The sequence below is a fragment of the Mastigoproctus giganteus genome, chromosome 12 (assembly GCF_048544385.1).
Source record: "Mastigoproctus giganteus isolate SK-2022 chromosome 12, ASM4854438v1, whole genome shotgun sequence".
NCBI lineage: Eukaryota > Metazoa > Arthropoda > Arachnida > Uropygi > Thelyphonidae > Mastigoproctus > Mastigoproctus giganteus.
Window position 1 is genome coordinate 52012128 of NC_143586.1, and position 22224 is coordinate 52034351.

At 36.6% G+C, this 22224-nt stretch overlaps 2 protein-coding genes across 2 annotated transcripts in view; one reads left to right on the top strand and one right to left on the bottom strand.

Annotated features, from left to right (window-relative positions):
* Window positions 1-3788, top strand: part of LOC150077056 (lutropin-choriogonadotropic hormone receptor-like) — a 94529-nt gene extending 90741 nt beyond the window's left edge. Inside the window, exon 7 of the mRNA XM_090385775.1 lies at window positions 2350-3788. Coding sequence (XP_090241901.1) covers window positions 2350-3515 — 1166 coding nt within the window. The 3' untranslated portion in view covers window positions 3516-3788. The remainder of the gene's footprint in view (window positions 1-2349) is intronic.
* Window positions 3789-17608: 13820 nt separating this feature from the next.
* On the bottom strand, window positions 17609-21102 carry LOC150077057 (mediator of RNA polymerase II transcription subunit 25-like). Its single transcript, XM_090385776.1, has 2 exons — window positions 21097-21102; window positions 17609-19126 (listed from the first exon to the last, which is right to left on the bottom strand). Exons 1-2 carry the CDS (start codon window positions 21100-21102, stop codon window positions 17609-17611), a joined length of 1524 nt encoding a protein of 507 aa, XP_090241902.1.
* Window positions 21103-22224: the final 1122 nt, after the last annotated feature.

Genomic DNA, 22224 nt, shown 5'->3' on the forward strand with positions numbered 1-22224 from the left:
TCTAATTAGGATCTCCAAACAGGACTGGGCGCTTAATCAAAAAAACGCTCCAACTTTATTACAACGCCGTTTTTGTCCCTGTGGCCACGTACAAGGCTGATGCGCGGTTCTATAGGGCAAACAAATCCATCTTCCAAACCAAACTCTCATCTCTTTAGAGATTGATGTTACTTGCAAATTCTAAGGCTTGCAGAACAGTTTCTACTGCTGCGCTTTAGGTTGTGACTGGACACATACCTCTGGAGCTTCATCTGGTTCATAAAGGTTTAAACTACATGTGGCCAGGCTAAAATGTAGAATCCCCACTGGTTTCCTCGGAATTACACTTGACTTAATTACCGATATCAAGAGTGAAAAATTCAGATGCTGAAACGAGTGCCTCAGCATCTGACAAACTCGCTGGGATAAACAGTACCAAAGGATATACCCCCTGTTCTTTTCTTCCTGTCACCTTTACAATCAAGAAATGGATAAATAAATGGTTCGCACCAAACTTTTATACATCACATCTCTTAACTGGCCATGGGTGCATAAATTATAAGCTTTTTCACTTAGGACTTGTTACTACATATCTCTGTGCATGCAGTGGTATTGAAGATTGGGAGCAAATAATTTATCAGAAATGAGCAGAGAACCTTCGTTCTGCACTCATTTCTAGTTTTGGACCCATCTCCCCTGAGGATGAACAAAGATTCGTGAATAATAAAGATGCTTTTAAAATGCTTCAAAATTTTGCATCTTCCTTCTTCACCAAGAAAAAAAATCGTCTGCAACAAATAGAAACAGTGCAGTGGTAACACCTACTACTGACTAAAGAAGCATATCTTCTTAATAGAAGTCTTCTAAGAATCACTCAGCAATGTGGAATGGCTTTCATGCAAATTAATCAAGACACCTCACAAGACAAATCGAATACTCTATCGGTGAAATCTCAGATTTCCCGATAGAGTATTTGCCTACAAACTCTACCAGGCTGACTGGGATATGTGTTCGGTAGCGACATTGTGACTCTTACTACTCCCTCTGCCTATCTTTCTATTTGTTTATTTATTTTATTTGCTGTCTTTTAGGGTACAGGACTTTTTTTTGCCTGCTTACTAATTTATTTACTTATTAGTGTCATATTTTGAGACTCCATTAGGGGACAGAAGTTGCTGGCCTCTTCTGGATTGTGAAGGATGGGATTTTTTTTTTTTTTTTTTTAATATTTACTTATTATTTTCTTTGAGGGGATAGGATTTTCTGGCTTCACTGCCGTGAAAAGGCAGGATTTTATTTTTATTTTTCTTGTCATTATTTTAAATTTTTGATTCATTTTTTCCCAATTTATTTATTTATTTATTTTTATTGTTTTTATTAATTTATTTTTATTTATTATTATTATTTTATTATTTTTTTTGGTGGCTCTTAGCCTCGTGCTAGAGGTGCGATTTAGCTGGTGCTCGGGTTTGAGCTCCCTGGGTAAGGGATTACTGTCATCACTGCCTTGCACTCTACCAGTAGATGCTGGATTTTTTTAAAAATTATTATATATTTCTTTATTTATTTTATTTATTTATTTTTTTGATTGATCCAGAACTCACTTGGGATCATCAGTACGAGATGTCGAGGTCCGCCACGGTTCACACTTAGTTTTGGCCCACCTCTTCATGGTGTAGACGGGCACTGGGCAAGCTTTCCAGGTGGCAAAGTAAACAACTAAACAACACAACATTACACACACTGCACAAACATAACATTACACAAACATTACACACACTTCTGGCCTTTTACAGAGTAATTGTATTCATCACAGTGTACCAAGGCGAAGTTCAACTGACGTTCTGGTGCTGCCCTGTATAAGATGCTATACATGTCTACATGTGTTTATTCTGTATTGTTTGAATAATTAAATAAGTAAATGATTTATTAACGTTGAGAGTTTGATATTTTTGTTTGTCTTTACTTAAAAAATTGCAACAAAACGTACAGTTAATGAAAACGAGTTGTTAATTCGATTATTCTTTTCTTTCCTCCTAATGCAGAATTTCCCAAAGTAAGGAGGCCTCAATGGAGACATCCTCACAATTTGGGAAACTGAATTAGATCACAAAGCAATCGATCTGTCTGGCTAGTATTCGGCCACAAGTGTAGTTAACATTTTGAAGTTACCAGTAAATCTTAGAAAACTAACCCATTAATATGAAGTGGTAACCTTAATGGGGCTCGACTCCCGTTTTTTTTTTACCATAGAAGATATATTTTTGCATGATACCACCCCATATATAGTTTTATGGATGACATGTGGTGTCATTAGTTTCTTAAAAGTGTTGCTGATATTTGTTTCGTTTTCTTTTACTTTCTTTTCAGGAAGTGGATGTCAAGCTGCTGGATTTCTGACGGTATTCGCCAGTGAATTGTCCATCTTTTCGCTGACAGTCATCACCCTCGAGCGTTGGTATGCTATCACGTACGCTATTCACCTCCACAGACGTCTAAAACTAGGTACAGCTGTTAGAATGATGGTGTGTGGTTGGATCTATTCTATCACCATGGCCAGTCTACCCTTAGTGGGAATAAGCAGCTATTCAAAAACCAGTATCTGTCTCCCCATGGAGAATCGAGACTTCATCGACGCCGTTTATATAACATCACTTCTTCTTGTTAAAGGTGTGGCCTTTTTGCTCATCTGCGCCTGCTACGGAAAGATGTATTTGTCCATCATTCGACAGCAGTCAAGAGCCACCAGCAGTGATATGAGTGTTGCCAAAAGAATGGCAATGCTCGTGTTTACGGATTTTGCATGCTGGGCCCCAATTTCTTTCTTCGGTCTCACAGCGATTGCTGGAACTCCTCTCATCGATGTTACTCGCACCAAAATCCTCCTGGTGTTCTTTTATCCTCTCAATTCGTGCGCCAACCCCTTTCTGTATGCTATCCTCACCAAACAATACCGTAGAGATTTCTTCATTTTCGTCAACCGATACGGCTTCTGTCGTCAGCGTGCAATGAAATACAAAGGCACTCAGTCCACAAACCACGTCCAGCGTCAAATATCCGCTCAAGTCATCTGTCGAGAGTCTGTATTAACTCGTATGTCTTTCGAGAGTAAAACTAGCCAGGAAAGAAATGGTGTCAGCTTTGATGAATCGCCTCCAGGTGTCTTACCGTGTGGTGATTTTCCACTATTAAATTCACCACTCGAAGAAATTCTGATGATACCGGACAAAAATCGGAAACTCAGCACTGTCTGTGAGGGTAATGGACCTTCCTCGGACGAGGAGAGATCGAGTTCTGCTCACAAAGGGTCCCCACACCCAATAAAAAACAGTTTCACTAAACTTAACTTCTCTAATATTGAACAAGAGGAAATACTAAAAAGGATTTTGGGTGAAGAGAACGAGGGTTTTGTCCAAAGTGCTTCTAGTAATAGTGAACAAAATGTCTGGTCTCCTATAAAACTTGCGTGTATATCCCAGGATAATGTGGATGGAGTGCTTAGTAGTCCTTGTAGTACAACAGAGACGGGATGCTAAGAGTTGTCACCATGGCAACAGTTCTTACTAATGTGATCTGCAGTAGATATCGCATGACTTATGCTGTTGATCACGATGAAGACTACAGTCAACTTTAACCTCACATTCATCTGGCAGGTCAGTCGCCTATTTTCATCTGACCTATCGTTTAGATAATTATTTTTATCGACAGTTATATTGTGTCGACGTAGTGGAAAATCTAGCACTGATGAAGACAAGAAAAGTGCGAGACTGACTATGTTTTACAATCAGTGTGGTGCTATTAGTAACCAGCATGGCCATGAAACAGTATATGGGCATAATTAACTTGAAGATTTTGGTGTATTTACTCTTTGAATTTAATAAATTATGTATTTTAAAGTCAATAGTAGGACCATGGATACATAGATTAAGATTATGGCACAATAAACCAGTGGCTGCCAGTTTTTCGCATAAGCAGGCGCATTTGAACCTGTTGTGGTGGTGGGACGCACCTTAAAAGGGATATATGAATACACTTGATTCTAACCTAAGCGTCAAATTAATAAAAATTTAATGAGAAGTATAATTTAACATGGCACCTAAATCAACACTGCACGTACAGAAATCTCTCACATTCTGAATCATGATTGATTGTTTGTTCTTTAGTTTAAGGAGCATCGGCAACTAAGGCCATGTTGCTCAGTGTATATTGTCTGTAAATTGCGTGTTCTGAGATCGATCGATCGATTTTCTGTTTGCTGGACGAAAAACCTGAGTTTCCAGGAGAAAAAACCATGGTACCCTCAGCTGAAACCGACTAACTCAGCTACGTTGTGAAAAAGACCAGTAAAAATTCCTCCCTTCATCGACGGGATTCGAACTCGGGTCTTTTCCACCGGTGTGGGGAGGACGATGATCCTACCAACTGTGCTAGCTACCCACGAGGGCAAATGATTGATTATTAAAAATGGAAAAAAATGTATACATAAATTGAAAGCGCTTCACTTTTGATTAACATAAACCGAAAATTTTGTTACTTTTTATTATAACAAAATAACATAATAATATATATATGACATATTTCTTTTCGCATAAAACAAAACATTAAAAAATAATAATAATAATCGCTTGTTCATTATCACCAATTATGAACATTAGACTTACTTAAAAATGCGAACTCATTAGGAACTTTGCTAGAGTTGTTTAAAATTTGCTTCGAAGAAATAAGGCCATAATGACATACTCCATAGTGGACATCTCTGTTTTGACGAACGAAAAAGTTGTGTATGAGGATGGCAAACTTTTACTATTCCAGAGACCGACTAAAACTTGGTCACTGCTTGAAAAAAAGTCCATTAGATTTATTTCTGGCCAGAATGAAATTGTTTCTCAGTTTCGCTGATGCTCCATGTGTCTCCAACACGATTCACAATGCGAGAGTGCAAGGATCTTATTCAGTGCTCTTCTCGTGAGGGAGACAGAAAAGGGATATTATGTCGTATGCAAATTAAACGTCCGAGGTAATCACTGATATCACAATTATGCCCATCGATTTTCACTGTTGATATTTGTCCCCATGAAACAAATGAATATGGTGTACCCCAGAATTTCCGACTTTCCGGGGAAGAGAGAGCGGGGGATACTAAGCACTGTTCCACTTCCACTGCTCACATTCCACCAATTTTGCACATCCTTGTAAGTCGTTGTTTATTTTATAGATGTTCAGCTTTGGCATGGCTGTCTTCTACTTATGGACAATTTTCCAGAGTTTCTCATAATGCTGAAAGATTCCAAAATCCCACTTATTACAAGTTCGGCATCTCGTAACCAGTCGATCCAAATTCTCTGAGATCGTTTCTGCGTGACATGTCGACTGAATTGCTATTCTACTGCAATTTCCACCACGTGGTTCGCAACATTTGGTAGTACTGTATTATATTCCTATAATACATTCACTGAAAAAAAAAAATAGAAACCATTATTCAATATCTAGTAGGGCTACCGTTTGCTCGAACATGTACACGTCATGGCATGGATTCCATTAAGAATCCGAGGAAGTTTATCTCCAGATTTGACCATTACTTCCATCAAGATAGTTGTTAGCTGCCGTATTGTGGTCAGCAGAGAACTGTAAATCTGAACTGCCCTTTCCAATATATCTCAGACAATCTCATTTGGATTCATATCCGGAGAATTGGGCTCCTGATAATGTTTCTTTTTTCATTGAAATCTTTCTGCGTTACAAGTGTCTGTGGTACTCGGGTTTCTATAAGCGGTCGGGAGTTATTGGATAACAGGTCAAGAGTTATACAGTTAATGATCAGGGGTTAAGAAATTCTATTTTGAGTCGTTCCACTAAATTTATTAATATTTTCCTGGTTTCGTGTCTTTTTTTTCCTGGTTTCGTTTGACCTTTTTTCGTGGAATATTTTTTCTGTGATTTCGATATCGGATGCTTGCTTTTTTTTTTTTTTTTTTGGCTTAAAGGTGACTTACTCTTATTTCTTTCATTTAATATCAAAGTTTTGTATTCTTTCTTCACGAACCTTGGCGGAATAAAACTGTGTTTCATTTGAAATTTGGATTGGTCGAAGGAACGTCAATTACATTTTTCGTTGGCTCCTGCTAACTTTAATGCTCCAAAGAAAACTTTATTTCGAGAGTGTGGTGCTGAAAAGACTGTTAAGGGTAAGAGGATTTTTCTGATAGAAAATCTATATGAATGGTTGAATACAGTTGTAATATCAGCTCCCTGTTTGTCTATTCTGCAATTCTGATAATTATTTGAACATGTCTGTGGAATCTCCCCTTGCTTATGTGGAGTTTCCGAAGTATAAATTTGAACAAATAATTCTCTGAGGATTTCCATATGAATTCTTGGAGACACAGACTGGTCAGAAGAAAATTTACATATATATCTGATTCCCAACTTTAGAGGGTTCTTTATTTTTCTTTCAGGGATAATTCTGCTATTGGATTAGATAAGATTCCAAATTATGCTGTGAAAAAATTTATTTGATTTGATCTAAATTTTATTTAGTATTTTGTTGAAAGAATAATATTTTCCTCAACACTTGAAGACACAAATAAATTAGAACTCTGCTAATTTCTCTAATGTGACTGGTTCTTGTGTTTGTCTAATTAAAAGAAAATTATTTTATCCGTAAACGATTTGATTTTGCAATGTTCCTATGCTTTCCTCTTACATTTCATTACCACTCGTTATTAAATTTGAAAATTTAATCAAATATTGCAAAAAATATCATCAAAAGAAACGTTGAGGTGTCTTTAGCTTTAGGAACATTCATGAACTTTCACGACAGAGTGTTATGAAGAGAGATATGAATTTTTTATTGAAAAAAGAAAGACCAGCAAGCCAAGGGCATAATAATATATTGCACTGGGAATTGTTTCTCCTTCTGGAATTCCCTTAAGATGCATGGGCCTGTTTGGTATGTAGCCAAAGCTCAATATTTTAGTTTCTGAGAGAGACTTCGAGCCCGGGAAATATATCTGCGGTTGTTTTTTGCTGACTTTGCACGTTCAAATTATACCACTGGCAAGAGAAATTTATAGGAAATACGTTGTAATATGTATGTTGTAGTATTGAAAACTGGATATCAATCATCTTCATGACAAAGGACAATTTCAGAGAAGATTATATTATATTGGTATAACATAATATTATATCGTAAAAGCTGGATGTATGATTAACATCCAAATACCCTTCACCAACAAAAATATGAGTATCTCCAGTACGTGCAATTTTGAGACATGATCATTCAAACAGGTTAAACAAAAATAGATGAACATAAAATATGTCCTTTGTTATTCATACATATTATACGTACCTATGCATATACACTGAGTGATCACTGAATTATGACCACCTCTCTAATACCGTGTTGGGCCACCATTCGCACGGATAACAGCTGCTATTGGCTTAGGCATCGACTCTACTAGATATAAGATGTCCATAGGGATCTGCAGCCATTCTGCCTGCAAGGCTTCCACAGAGGTTAAAATAGATGACGGTTGCATGTCCTTACTCCTCAATTCCCGTTCCAAGACGGCCCACAGGTGTTCAATTGGATTGAAGTTGGCCGAATTTGGAAGCCAAAGAAGATAAGTGATATGTTCACTGTGTTCCTCAAACTATTCATGCGCGGTGGAGGCCCGATGACACGGCGCATTATCATCTTGGAAGATCATGTTTCTGTCTGGCAGAAAATGCAATATGGCAGGGTGCACATGGTCTCCTAAGAGCTGCCGGTAGATTTCACCATTGATACTTTGGTCCATAAGCACCGGGAGTCCTAGTTCCCTCCAGTAAAATATGCTCAAATTAAGGCAACCACCATCATCTGCCTGGATAATGGACACCGAGCACGATGGATTCATGGACTCGTGTTGCTTGCGCCACACACACACACACACACACAAAGGCATCCGTCGGCGTGTTGCACCAGACATTTCAACTCATCCGACCAGCACACTCGTTTCCAGTTTTCCAGTGTCCAACCAACGTGTCCTTGACACTCCAGCATTCGCCAACGACGATGATCAGCAGCGAGGAGAAGGTGTCTCTTGCGTCGTCTACTACGGAACCCATACATCTGACTGGGCGGCGCATCTTCATTTGGGATATCGTTCTTGCATTCCCCATATTATATTGCGATGTCAACTGTCGCACAGTAACCAGACGTTCAGTCCGTACAACGCGCGCTCACCACAAACATCTGCCTTGTGTAAATCTTTACAGTTCTGTCGGCAGGAGGTGGTGGTGTTTACCCGTTTTTGTATACCTTAACCACAGTGGGCAGTGAGCAACTGACATGACATGCCTTTTCCGATATGGAAGCCAAAGAAGATAAGTGATATCTTCACTGTGTTCCTCAACCCGATGTACGCACTCCTACAATCATGCCCTTTTGAAACTCCGTGATATTTTTTAATACATCCCATAGCTGCTACTTTATAACTTTGACTTGCACGGCCAGATGCATATTACAAGAGCTCTAGCGTACGAAGCTGTTCGGCTTTTATATTGCGAGCTATGAGACACAGTTCATTACGAATGGGATGGTTACAATTCAGTAATCACTGAGTATATGTGGCAGCCACTATGTATACGAGATATATATGAAACGATTGTGAGTAACGGACTCGAATGGCCCAGCGAGATCAAAATTGAGCAGTCAGGCGACCTATATCAGCCACTGTAATAGCCTATCCGATGGACCTACCTTGGTGTGATGCATGCACAACGATCGGTGTCACCCAGATTGTATTACACCAGAGGGTAAGTCCAGGGGTGATGGTAGTATGCTCGTATGGACAATGCTGGATTTAGGTAGCCTTCAGGCTGTGGTGCACGTATTTGTAAAAGTCCAAAAAATATGGTAGCTCGGAAGGAATAACAGTAATTACATTGCTCTGGAGTTCCTCTGTGGTATTGGTGCGTGTAGAAACTGCACCCCGATAAATCCAGCCAAGGATAAAAATAAAGCACGTCCATCACCAGAATGGTTCTGTTTTACACTGGTTGTTGTACGGTTTTAGGCGCATCAGCAACTCAGGCCATATTGCACCGTATATAATGTTTAGAAACTGCGTGTGTTCTGTGGTCGCTTCAAAATGATTTGTGTTAAAAGAGCTTAGTGTTGCAAGGAAGCAAACTTATTCTGTATCTACCAAAAAAATAAAATAAAATAAAATAATAATAATAAAATAAATAAATAAATAATAATAATAATAAAAGTGTCTATCCAATTCTTTGAATTTTGCCAAACTCTTTCTCCTCTGCCTCGAGCACGCTTGCAGGAAACTTATTTTAACTTTCCTTATCAAACTGCCAGAAATTAAATTTTATAAGATCACGTCTATTGTTAAACTCTTAAGATTTTATATTTTTGTTCCCCCTGGTACTTGTTTTTCTTATTCACCATTGAGAATATTCCTCCCTCATTAATTTTACTAAACCACCCCTCAAAGGCTTATACGTAATATTTAACCCTTCCCAAGGTATCTGGTTGATAAGCACTGCAGACATCTTCCAACCTGTTCCTCATAGTCACTCTTCTTAGCAGAAGTTCTATATCTCTCTTAAATGCGGCCTCTAGACCTGTATAGAATATTCCAAGTGTGGCCGCATCATCGTCTTATAGAGAAGGACCATGACCTCTTCTCTCTACTGAAACTTTAAAAATTTAAAAGGGGGCCACCAAATTGCGTTTCTGAGGTATGTGGCACCCGGGCGCCATATACCTCAGTAACGCCCGTGGCTCTGAGGCGTCAGTATTGTGTGTCTACAATTGCGCGTATGCTTTGGTCGCTTTGTCTGAAAAATCTGACTATCCAGAAGATAAAACCATGCAGCGCTGTAAATCAAGATCAGATCCATGCGGCTCTGCATCGTGACTCGCAGCTCACCGTGTCTAGAGCATCCCAGCAATCACTGTGGTCTGCGAATTTCGATGACTATTTCATATGGGCCGCCTTCCTTTTGAAGGTACTGGTTCACTAGGAGAGCTCTTTGATGACAAGCATTATCGTCTATTAAAAAGAAAATCTGGACCAACTGCGACTATAAAAGACGATCATAAGGATCTTATCTCGATACCTTACAGCCCTGACAGTGATTCCAGCCCACATCATTAAACCACCACCTCCAGACGTGTTTCTTTCTGCAAAGTTATGGGAATTGAATCTGGTTCCACGTCACTTCCAGATGAAAGAGCGTCAAGAATCCAACTGAAGGCTCTCTGAATTGATCATTGAAGAGCACTATTGCTCCTGGGCCAATCGACATACTGTCAGCAAAATTCAAAGGAACTCTTTTTGTGTGTACGATCATCGCGTATAAAGATCGTACTCATGAAGCCTTCTTTAGATAGTCTGCTGTTAAGAAACCCTCCTGTAGGTCTAGCAAGCTCTGAACAAGTTATCGTAGTGTAAAGTCTGTGACCTTTCGCAGATTGTTTCAGATCGCAGTTATCTTGTTTGAATTTTTAAAAAGTAGTCGAAGGTGACACGGGGACGAAAAAAAAATACCTGTCACATTAGGGCCACCCAAGAGCTATCTTATAAGCCCATGTGTATTATATTATGTCCATATATTGCGTACGTTTCTGGTCGATTTTCCTGTTTTGATGAACGAAAAACCCGAGTTTCGAAGGGGGGCGAGGGAGAAAACCTTGCTGTCCACGTCTGAGATCGATTAACTCAGTCAAGGGGTGAAAAAAGCCCATAAAAGTTCTCGTCATCTAGGGGGTGATTGTAACCATTGTACTATCCGCGCAGACTGACACGGACACAGTTTCAGACAGGGCCTCGAGAAACAGTTCGAACTGTTTCCGTAATCTGCTGTGAGTCACATTTAGCCACCTGGTGACATCGACTTCACTGTTTCTGGCCCTCCACCCTCCCTGTTGCTTTCCACCTCAATAATCATCCAAATGGTGTCTTTATAACACTGTTATTGTTATGGGTACCTTTAAGTCGATAAACGCGTTCCAAAAAAAAAAAAAAAAAAAAGAAACTATAGTTTATCTAGCTATCCAAAAACGGTTATATCTAGGTCCAACAATTGTATTTTAAATGACGGATATCCGAGTATTTCAAAATATATTCGCGTTCTCGTGTTTCCTTTATTTTTCGAGCATCAGTGTATATATTACTTTGTTAATTACTATTTATTATTATTTACTGTTGTTATTATTATTTACAACGTCAGTTTCACGCGCTGTGATTCCATAAATTCACATTTTTTAAGTTACTTTCGAAAAGTGAAGTGCTCATGGCATTTGGAGACAAAACTAATTTCCCTTAATTTTCTATTTCATTATTGTCAATAAAACGAAATAATTTCAAATACAAAGACTATAATCGAAAGGCATGACCTCCGTGCAACATTTATGAAAATTGGTAAAAAGGTTTTATATTATTTATGAATTTTGGCTTTTTGTATAATTTTTCTTCTTTAATGTTACAATTTCGAAATTTATTACATCATTTTTACATGAAGGAACATTACTATTGTCATTATTTTTTAACCGGTAACAAATGTCTAATTTCACCTCTGCCTTAAATGTGGGATGCAAAAAGTATGCAAGTGATTTGAGCGAAAAATAAAAGTTATTTGATTATCTCAGATACAAAAAAAGGGAAGGTATTAACTGTCTCAACTGTCCAATTTCCCATGGAGCACTCATCAGAGGTTCCTATTTCATGGAAGAAATTGAAATAATGCCAGTGTGTATAGTTAGCCCAGACATCAAGTCCATTAAGTGTATTTATGGTTGTGCAATCAAAAACAAAATCTGAGTAGATAAATTAAGCCTGTCTAAATGAACACTGGTCAGTGAAATTATTTAATTTAAGAGGAGTACATGCTTGAGTTCAAAATAAGTGGACAGATAGATATGAAGGTGGTAGATAAGAAATGATTAATTTTGTGTATTAATTCAGAAATATTTATTTACGACAATTGATGAACTGCAAAATTGAAGTATGGCCTTCCTGAACAGAAACACAGAAGTGGTCAAACCTTGCAGTTGAAAAGATGGTGAATGTCATCTTGGTGAACACTGCGCCATGCTTCTTGAACTTCTGCTGTGAATCGGAAAACAGTTGTAGGGAGCTGAGAGGTGGAAATCAGCAAACGTCCCATCATAACCCAAACAAGTTCCATGAGCGACAAATCTGGTGAAGGTGCGTCATAGATGTAACTAGAATCTTTGTTAACTAGAAAAGTTTGGGGGTGTTCGAAATTTTGCCTTCAAATATCAGTACTTTTTACAACGAACATTTAGTAATTAGTAATTAAATATGTATTAATACATATTTAAATTATCTTGTTACCAATAAATTACTAATTAATTAACCAGCAATACAAGAAATTAATAGCACGTACTTTCATTTCTGCTGTGATTGATATAATAAGAAGACAGTAATAATTGATGACTTATATATATATATATAGTAAACTGATAACAAAAAACGAGCTCCTCAAGTTTCATAACACGAACTGAGAACGTTTTTTGTTTTGAGAATCTGCCATACTGCCCATTTGTTCCTCCCAGTGAGTATGGCAACAAACTAATATCCAGTGCTTCAGCTACAATATACAGCACATGAATAGCGATAGCCTATAAGACATGTATGAAATAAATGAATAATAATTGCCAAATTTCTATTAGTCCGATTTTAATAAAATTTGGGCTGGCTCGACAAATCCTTCTAAAAGAGCCAAATATAAAATTTCATGAAAATTTAGCCACACGGAGTAGAGTTATTATATGGGGACGCACGCACGTGCTGTAGATAGGCACATATTTGCTAAAAGTGTGCGTTATTGTCTTCGCCATTCAGAGAAAAATGTTAATTTTTGGGAATTTTTGGTATGCAATTTGCGTTTCATCGATATTTTTTTTTCCTACTGTCCTTCATTAAAAAATATTGGACTACTGTAACATTATGGTAATCATAGTTCTGAACAGTAAGGGAAACTGTCTGTTCGAAATATAAAATTGTTCTTGAAAGAAACAAAACGTTTACGTCCATATACGTCACAGTTATAAATACAGATTTTCAGATAAATCTGTCCATTTTTTGCAGATGGGGATATATCAATGAGTAATGTAGTTTTTAGTGTGACTTCGTTCATTCATTAGTTGAAGGTATATGAATAATACACACAGTACCGTATTTACACGTGTATGATGTTACTTCCTGGAGGACAATAAAGAGAGTACGCCCTGTAATGAAGACGGCGAAGAATATAAAAATATTTTACTATAATTTTCTTTGCATCATTGGAATATACGTGTGCGAATACATTAAAGGACTTATATTTCTTTAATCAGTCTGTATCGATTGTTCTGAATTCTTTAGTAAGCGAATTTCTCAATTTCTTCTCTATGATGAAAATTAAATAAATTTCTTTTCAAGCTTAAATTGGATTTTTTTTTATTTTTTTTTATTGGAGAACTGCTTCTGGATGCCTCGCATAATAAAAGATCTTGCACCCTGAGTCTCTGAAATAGTAAAATATTTATCAGAAAAAGCTTCATCAATAATAAATTTTGTGAACTGAACCATTTCTTAAGATCTTTTGACATATCATTTATTCACCACCTTTTCCGTGCATACAGGATTTATGGGGCAATGTAAGCAAAGTTTTGTTTACCATTGCCATTGCTTCATCGTTCGACTGAATTCAAAATATGAAAAATGGTCTTCCGTTTTGAAAAACTGAATAAGAGAACGTTGCAGCTCCATAAAAAGCAGTTCTTTCAATAACAAAGACCGTGTAATTACGAATTCTGCCAGTGCCCCTCGAGATTTACAAACAACCTCTATGTTTTGCATGTATATACAGAGTGAGGAAAAAAGTTATGACACTGAATTAAAAAAAAAAAAAAAAAACTAACAGAAACATCGCTCTCCTTAAACCAGAATAGGGAACCTAATAAAGTGGCCACGCAGTGTAAATGGATTGTCCCTTTTTTATGTAGATCTTTCCTAAACGATTATTTACTGATACAATTTCAACCTTTTTTCTGAATGGTTTTAAAATCGCTTTTTGAAAGAAATAAAATAATTTATACGGAAAAAGTCTCTAATTCTGATGAGAAATTCGAACCATATTTTTACGCTCTAATGAAATACGAAACAATACAATACAGGACCTTTTCTCAATGAAAGATTTTCGATTTCTTCAAAACACACGATGCATTTCGGAAGGGGCCGTGTATATCGGTTATATATTTAATTATTAACGTTTAGAACATTAAATCTCATGTTTAAAAATCGAATTATTTGTATTCTATTTCATTTTAAGTATTTCTATCAGTTTTGTTTTGAATATAAACATTTTCATAAAATTTTCTTATTCTTTTCATCGTATTTGTATCTTGTACCATCTAACTTGTATCTTGTACCATCTAATTTGTATCTTGTACCATCTGGCAGGACAAACCAGATCGGACCTTTATGTAAGGGAAAGGGGATAGTAATAAATACACCAGCTGCCGTTGCAGATGAACTCAACAGTTATTTTGCATCGATATTTACAAATGAAAAGCCTTTTGTGACAAAGGGAAATTGTGGGAGCGAAGTTAAAAAATATGTAATTAATGATATTGAAATTTCGCAAGATTATTTAATGAAAAAACTTTCGAGCCTACAGACCAGTAAGGCTCCTGGAGTTGATGGAATATACCCTATAATCTTAAGAGAGGCGGCAAGCGAGTGCATTGAACCATTGAGGCTAATTATGCGAGCATCATTAGACTCTGGGGAGATTCCCTTGGATTGGAAAAGTGCAAATGTATCTCCCATACATAAGGGTGGCTCTAAAAGTGAAGTTGGAAATTATCGACCTGTCAGTCTGACTTCAGTAGTAGGGAAAATCATGGAGGCAGTGATCAAGGGTGGAATTCAGGATCATTTGGATCGAATTGAAATTCTCAAGGATACTCAGCATGGTTTCGTAAAGGGAAAATCATGTTTAACAAATCTGGTTCGCTATTTCGAAAGGGTCACTCACGAGCTGGATTTAGGGAATAATTTCGACATTGTTTATTTAGATTTCAGCAAAGCTTTTGACTCAGTCCCACATGAGCGGTTGCTTTATAAGCTGGAACAGGTTGGAATCACTGGGAAAATCCTTAGATGGATAGAAGGATGGCTTCAGGGCAGGAGGCAGAGGGTTGTGATAAATGGCTATTCCTCAGATTGGGTTGATGTAAGAAGTGGGGTTCCCCAAGGATCAGTATTAGGACCACTGTTGTTTTTAATTTTCATAAACGACATTGATGAAGGGATAGAGGGCGTGATGTCTAAATTTGCAGATGATGTTAAAATTGGGAGAGTAGTTAATGATCACTGTCAAGCTGAGCTTCTTCAGAGAGACCTAGATAGACTTCAGGAATGGTCAGAAAAATGGCAGCTGTGCTTTAATCCAACAAAGTGTAAGGTATTACACCTGGGAAACAGTAATCCCAAAAAAACTTATTCACTTGGTGGAGTTCAACTAAAGCCAGTACTGGAGGAAAGGGACTTGGGTGTTACGATACGGTCAGACATGAAATTCTCTGAGCATTGTAAACAGGTTGCAAGGAAGGCCCATGGTGTCCTATCGATGATCTATCGAACTTTTGCAAGTAGAGATAGGGACGTGATAATCCCATTATATAAGGCCTATGTTAGACCACACTTGGAATACTGTGTTCAAGTATGGAGACCGCACCTGAAGAAAGACATCGAGCTTCTTGAAAGGGTGCAAAGAAGGGTAACTCGCCTGGTGAGATCGGCAAAAGGGCGTCCTTATGAAGAAAGACTTCGAATATGTGGGTTGCAGAGTTTGGAAACTAGACACCTTAGAGGAGATTTGATTGAGGTGTTTAAGGCTCTGAGAGGCATCAGTAAAATGAATGAGGACAAAATTTTCAAGATTATAAATGATGCTAGAACTAGGGGACATAAATTCAAGTTACGGGGGGAAATGTTTAGATTGGATTGCAGGAAGTTCTATTTTAGCCAGCGAGTTATAAATTACTGGAATAAGTTGCCTTCATGGGTGGTAGAGGCCGACAGTTTGGGGAAATTCAAAGGGCATCTGGATAGTACTTTCGGGTAAGGGAAGCACATAGGATGATAGGTTTAATTTCCTTTTTATTTATTTTTTATTTATTAATTATTATTATTTAGTTATTTATTTATTTATTTATTTATTTTTTTGTTTTTATCATTGTTTTGTTCGGATTTTTTTTTTTTTTTTGGCTGGTGCAGCATAAGCCATAGGCTTTCTTGCACCATGCGGCCGTTACTAATACTAATACTAATACTTAATGGATTGGAAATAAATTTTCTTATTTTAAAGCTTTACGACTTGAAAGTCTTTATATATCATTGATTCTAGAATTGGACTCTGCACTAAGGCTTCAGGAGTACGTCATCCAACATAGCATCAAGACACTTGAAACTCCTGATTACCCCCGCCCTGTCATATTAGGGCCACCCAAGAGCTATCTTATCTGTCTATTTGTATTATTCATAAACTGGGCGTGTTTTCCGGTCGATTTGCTGTTTTGTTGGACAAAAAATGGAGTTTCTGGAGGAGGAGGAGGAGACTATCCTGTCCACGCAATGAGACCGACTAACCCGGCTAGGAAGTGGGAGAAAAAAAAAAATAATAATAAAATAAAGGTCCATAAAAGTTCCTCGCGTCATTGACAGGATTCGAATGCGGGCCTTTTCCCCCCCGGTGTGAAGAGGATGGTGATTATTACCACTGTGCTACCCGAACAGACACCCCACAGTTTCCTCAAAAAAATTACTTTCCTTTATCGAACTTCTGCACTGGATTTAATATACTTATAAGTTGTAACTCGTGTCTAGCAGCATATCAGTTATCTCTTCATTGTATACTCCCGCTTGTGAAATTAAAGTTTCCCTCACCTATGATCACAGGAACGTTTCAGAAAAAAAAATTTACTAATTCTTCCAGAAACAGGATTTTTATCCCAAAAAACAGCCCGAACTAATAAATTCATCTCAAAATTGAACAAATAAATACTAGGTGCGTGCGTGAGTACATATAATATACAGATGCACACACAAAGATACACGTTACTGTAAAAGACCGAAATTCGAACTTTTGCCAACGCGAATTTCGTAATAATCCTAAAATATCAAGCTCGGTATTACTCCTTTAAACTAAATTCTGTTGAAGTACTTGGCGAATTCGACTGCTTTAAACATGATAAATACCATGTTTTTAAAGGTTGCAGCACCTGGGGGAAAAAACCAGTAGGAAGTAAGAACACCTTTATTAAAAATATTTTTATTGCACTTAATGTTTCATTTTTTACGTTGACAAATCAGCCTTTAAAATTCGACTTTGATATACTAAGAGCAGCAAGGAAGTCAAGTACGACACAGCAAGGAAGTCAAGAAAAAATATTTAAAAATACCGCTGTGCTCATTACTATCATTTTGATTTCAATCGGAAGCAATACTGACTAACTGTAATGCACATATTTGGGAAAATAATTTTGGTCAGATATTTCATGTTATCTCTGGTGAATCACTAAATTCATATAAGAATTTCTATTGTAATCAAATGGCTACAGTTTCGGTTTCGATAATTCTTCTTTTCCGAACAACTTATTAATAATAAGAAACGTATTCTCCTGATCTTTGGGAAGTAATCCATTTAGTTTAACTCCTGATACATAAACTACTAACATAATTTTAATATCAGGGACGTTATGAAATAGTATTATGCCAAGGCGAGTAGTTTTCATTTCATTAATTAATGAATTTATGCTTGTCGTGTCTCGAACAGGCTGAAACACAACTTGGCGACATTGCTTTAGCAAATGCATCACTTCTTGTATTTGGAATAGTTCTTTTGGTATCAGCTGTAGCGTCAACTTTTTTGGCCAGTTAATGAACTCGACTAACATTGTGTCAATGGTGAATGCACTCCAACAGGTGCAAGGTATCTCAATTATGAGATTACCTGAATCATTAACTACTTTCCATTCTAGAATACCTTCCCATCTTGGTGGATTTGGATTGACAACCATCTGAGAGCAGTGAGTTTGCGAAGGGCCTGAAACACCTGACGCATTCTGCTGTTCCTGGTTGAAATTGCCGTGATTCTTATTCTCCTGTAGCACAAACTGACCAGTGGTTGAATTTGCTGAAGAGTCTCCAACATAACTGCTTTTAACTGAATTCTGTACACTTAGACTAGTAATTATCGGTCGCGTCAGTGAACTGTTTGAAGCAAAGGAAACGTGTGGAGATTTTGGTCGAGTACGCGAACCAACTTGCTGATTTATAGAGGCGATTATTTTCCACAGCTTGCCCTGCGTGGTGTCGTATGGTTTTGAATTCGAATTCTTCATAACTAAAGATCTTTGTTCTTCATTTTTAAAACGAATTATCTGTGGCCAAGTTTTGGACGCTAATTCGTCACCCTTTAACACAGAGCATGATGCTTTATTGACAACAGAAGCTGCCTTTACAGTTGAAGTTCTGGGATATATTTCCAAAAGAACTAAATTTCCATTGCTGGAAGCCATTTTAAAATCAGCTTCTTTTTTATTTCCTCCAGCTGTTAAGTACAAATCGACCAGCTCTGGAATTTTTCTGGGACATATAATGCTTAACTTGATATTTTTGTTCGCCATGAGAGATGCCAATTCTTGTGGCCGCATGCCAAAATATAAATCACTTTGAACGACAGCAAAGTCAAAAAACGGATAAAAACATAGAACAATACAGAATTTAGCTGATATTTTGTTTTGATCTCTAGGCTGCTGCAGACGATCAAATATTTCAAAACTCATACTTATTCCTTCACCAAGATATCCAACTGATTCTTGCCAGCCCCCTCGAAAATCGATGTTCTCAAACCATGACTGTATTTCGCAACTGCTTTCTGTTGTTCCAGAGTACTCAGCAGCCAATTTTGTGGAACAATCAGCATCCCTGTATAGCACAAGAGAATAAGTTTTAAAAGAATAGCTCTGATCCAAATATACAGTTATCTTCGTCAAGTAGTTCTTCCAAAATAGTTCCATATACAATTGCATCTGCTTCGTTTTTTCCACAATGAACACGATATCTGCTGCCTGTAAAATAAAAATAAAATAAGTGAAGTGTGGTGTGAACCATATTACAGCCTTGTCCAAATATTAAGCAATACACATGGGCACTCAAGCGCACCCACAAAACAAATGAATATCTTAAAATACACTCATTATATTTTAATAAGCATTGACAAATAAATGCATTTTACACTCTTAACCAGGTTTCCAGTTTGTACAACGCCATTTTTTTTAATCAAAGGAAGTTTGTATATAATTATAAATTATTTTATTTATTCGATACGCTAATATAATCTCTATAAAGCAAGATCTCGTGCTGTTATGCAGCTAGGCTGGGTATACTTATTGCAACTGGGGTGTATGTGGGTGGAGTCACGTTAGCAGTTTCAATGATTATCACAAATCTGTAATGAATTGCTCGACACTATTTGAATAAACTTGGCGCTATTATAATTTGTTTAATTAATTCGATTTGTATTTTAGGGTCTAAACAAATTAGTTATATTTATTTAATCCTATGAAGCAACCCATATTATTTGAATTAACGTCAAGGATGAAACTGGATGATCTTATGTATCATTTATTACTGGGCAACAAAAATCCTTTAATAATCGCTATACAATTCTATAATATAATATCACTTTTCCGAATTTTATAGTAGGGCACATTAGGGAGTAAATACTCCTTCACCCTATATTTCGTTGTTAGGGAATCGAAAAGAGACATAAAGGATCTACTGTATCATTTGAAGACTTTTGTACAAGGGCATGTGGCAGAAAGGACTGCTAGGCGATTTCCATTCAGAAAAATTGGACAGTTGTCCATTCTACATATCCGCAACTTCTGGCATCATTCTGCCACAAAATCCCATGTTAGAATGGTGCCTGCTGGATGACTTTTGTCTAGAAGCTATCAAATTAAAATAGAAATCATCAAAAAAAAAAAAATATATATATATATAGAAATCAAATTAAAAGCGATATTAGTTACTTTTGGTTAACTACGTGGACAAACGTAGTGGTTTCTAAAGAGCCTAAGCCCGAGCACTGTCACCATTACTGGAGGGACAACAGCATCCCAAATGGTCGATTAAAAAACAAAAACGCTGAGAAGCGTTATTGATGAGGCTATTTTCACAAGGTTGACTTACAAATTAAGAAACTCGAACTATAACGCACTTGAGAACCATAAAAGTTTAAAGCACATACACACAGAGATATAACTAAAATTAAATAACACTGTTACTCCGCAATATCTACCTGTATGAAAAGCACGTTCCGGGACCTATATCGATCCCTTGATCACATGCTAAACTCCTCTGGATGGTCAGAATATCCTGGCAGTTAAAGCACATAATTTCCACTATCGAAGGAATAAATTCCATGATCGTAATGCCTTAAAGGATTAAAAATTACAATTATTTATTAAGGTTAATTAATATAATCAAACGATGTTATAATAAAAAGTCGAAAACAACCTGAGGATATCCTCATATGTGTGTGTGTGTGTGTGACAAATTATAAAGCATTTGATTATTATACTTACAATAAAAAAAATTCCAAAATGTGAAGATGGTCATGCCTTTTACAAGCTCGAACATTTTTCGTAATTAATCATGGCGTCCGACTGTCAGAACCAATGAAGACTATTATATATAAATTTTACACGTGTTGGATAAACTTTTGACAAAAATATATACATTTAATTTTGTTTTTATTGGCTAATATTAGGATTCCAGTTATTAATATATTCCACCCCGCATTTAAGCTTAATTAATTTATTTATTTCTCTTAAACTCGGATTACTTTCAAGTATGCATTATTTCTCTTCTTTCGTATGTTTTATTCACTCACATTTTGTAAAACACTCAATTCAGTAACCCTAAATATTTAAATATAAATCATTTTCGTTTTTTTTTAAATGCTGTCTTTTGCATTTTTTTTTTTTTTATGTCAACAAGAGACCACAAATAGCCTAGATTAATTTAATCTTACCTCCATCGTGATATGCGATTACTGTCTTGCAATAACTAATTTATTACCTGCAATACCTAATTTATTAATCATGTAATTTATTAACTTAATTTAACTTAATGTAATTTATTAACTTAATGTAATTTATTACTAATTTATTAACCACTATCATGTACATCGAAAACACAGACTTGTTCAATACGCGACTGTCTTCCGGTAGGCCATTTTAGTTAAATATTCACGCGCTTATCTCAAGCATGCGTTTTAACTGGTGGATTAATATGTCGGCCATGGTTTAATTAAAAAAGCCCTCTCTAGAGGTTGGAATACAAGTATATATTAGCTTATCCTTATTTAATTTTCGATAATTATACTAAAATGCGCATTAGCTAAACAGCTAACAAATTTCACAGCTAACAAATTTCACAATGTATTGTGTATTTCACAATACACAATACATGATACAATGCCACTATCATAAAAATATCCTTTTTTAGAAGATTTGATTTGATTTGATTTTTTTTTTTTTTTTTTTTTTTAGAAGAAAATACGACTAAGTTTTTAATGAAGTATCGAATAAAAGATGAGAGATTTTACTTGGCATTACAAATGCGCACTCAGGATTTTTTTTACGCTAGCATGCTGGTTGGATTCAAATTGTTTTCTAGTGAATGGATCATTTCACTGGAACCTGTGGAAATACAACTTGACAAATAGATAATTTTTAACGAGTTACTATATATTGGTAAACAGAATATCAAAAGAGGCGCGTGTTAAGCGCCAAAGCAACTGAGGCGTCAGTATATATTGTCTGTAATTGCGTGTATTCTCGTATCAATTTGCCTATTTGCTGGATGAAAAATCTGAGTTTCCGGGAGAATGAAACAAAATTCCTCGCGTCATTGATAGATTCGAACCCAGCCTTTCGTCACGCGGTGTGGAGAAGGTGTGACTTGTATCTAATGCACTACCCACAAGGACAAAAATAGGCAGGAGCTGCCATTTTACCAAAAATTAAAATTAATGGTAAAATGACAAATCATGGATGAAGACGTATGTCTTCATCCATGATTTGTCACCTTGACTTTACATTCAATATGGCTTTGAAATGAAAGACTGACTTTTCAAATGAAAGACATTTAATTCAAA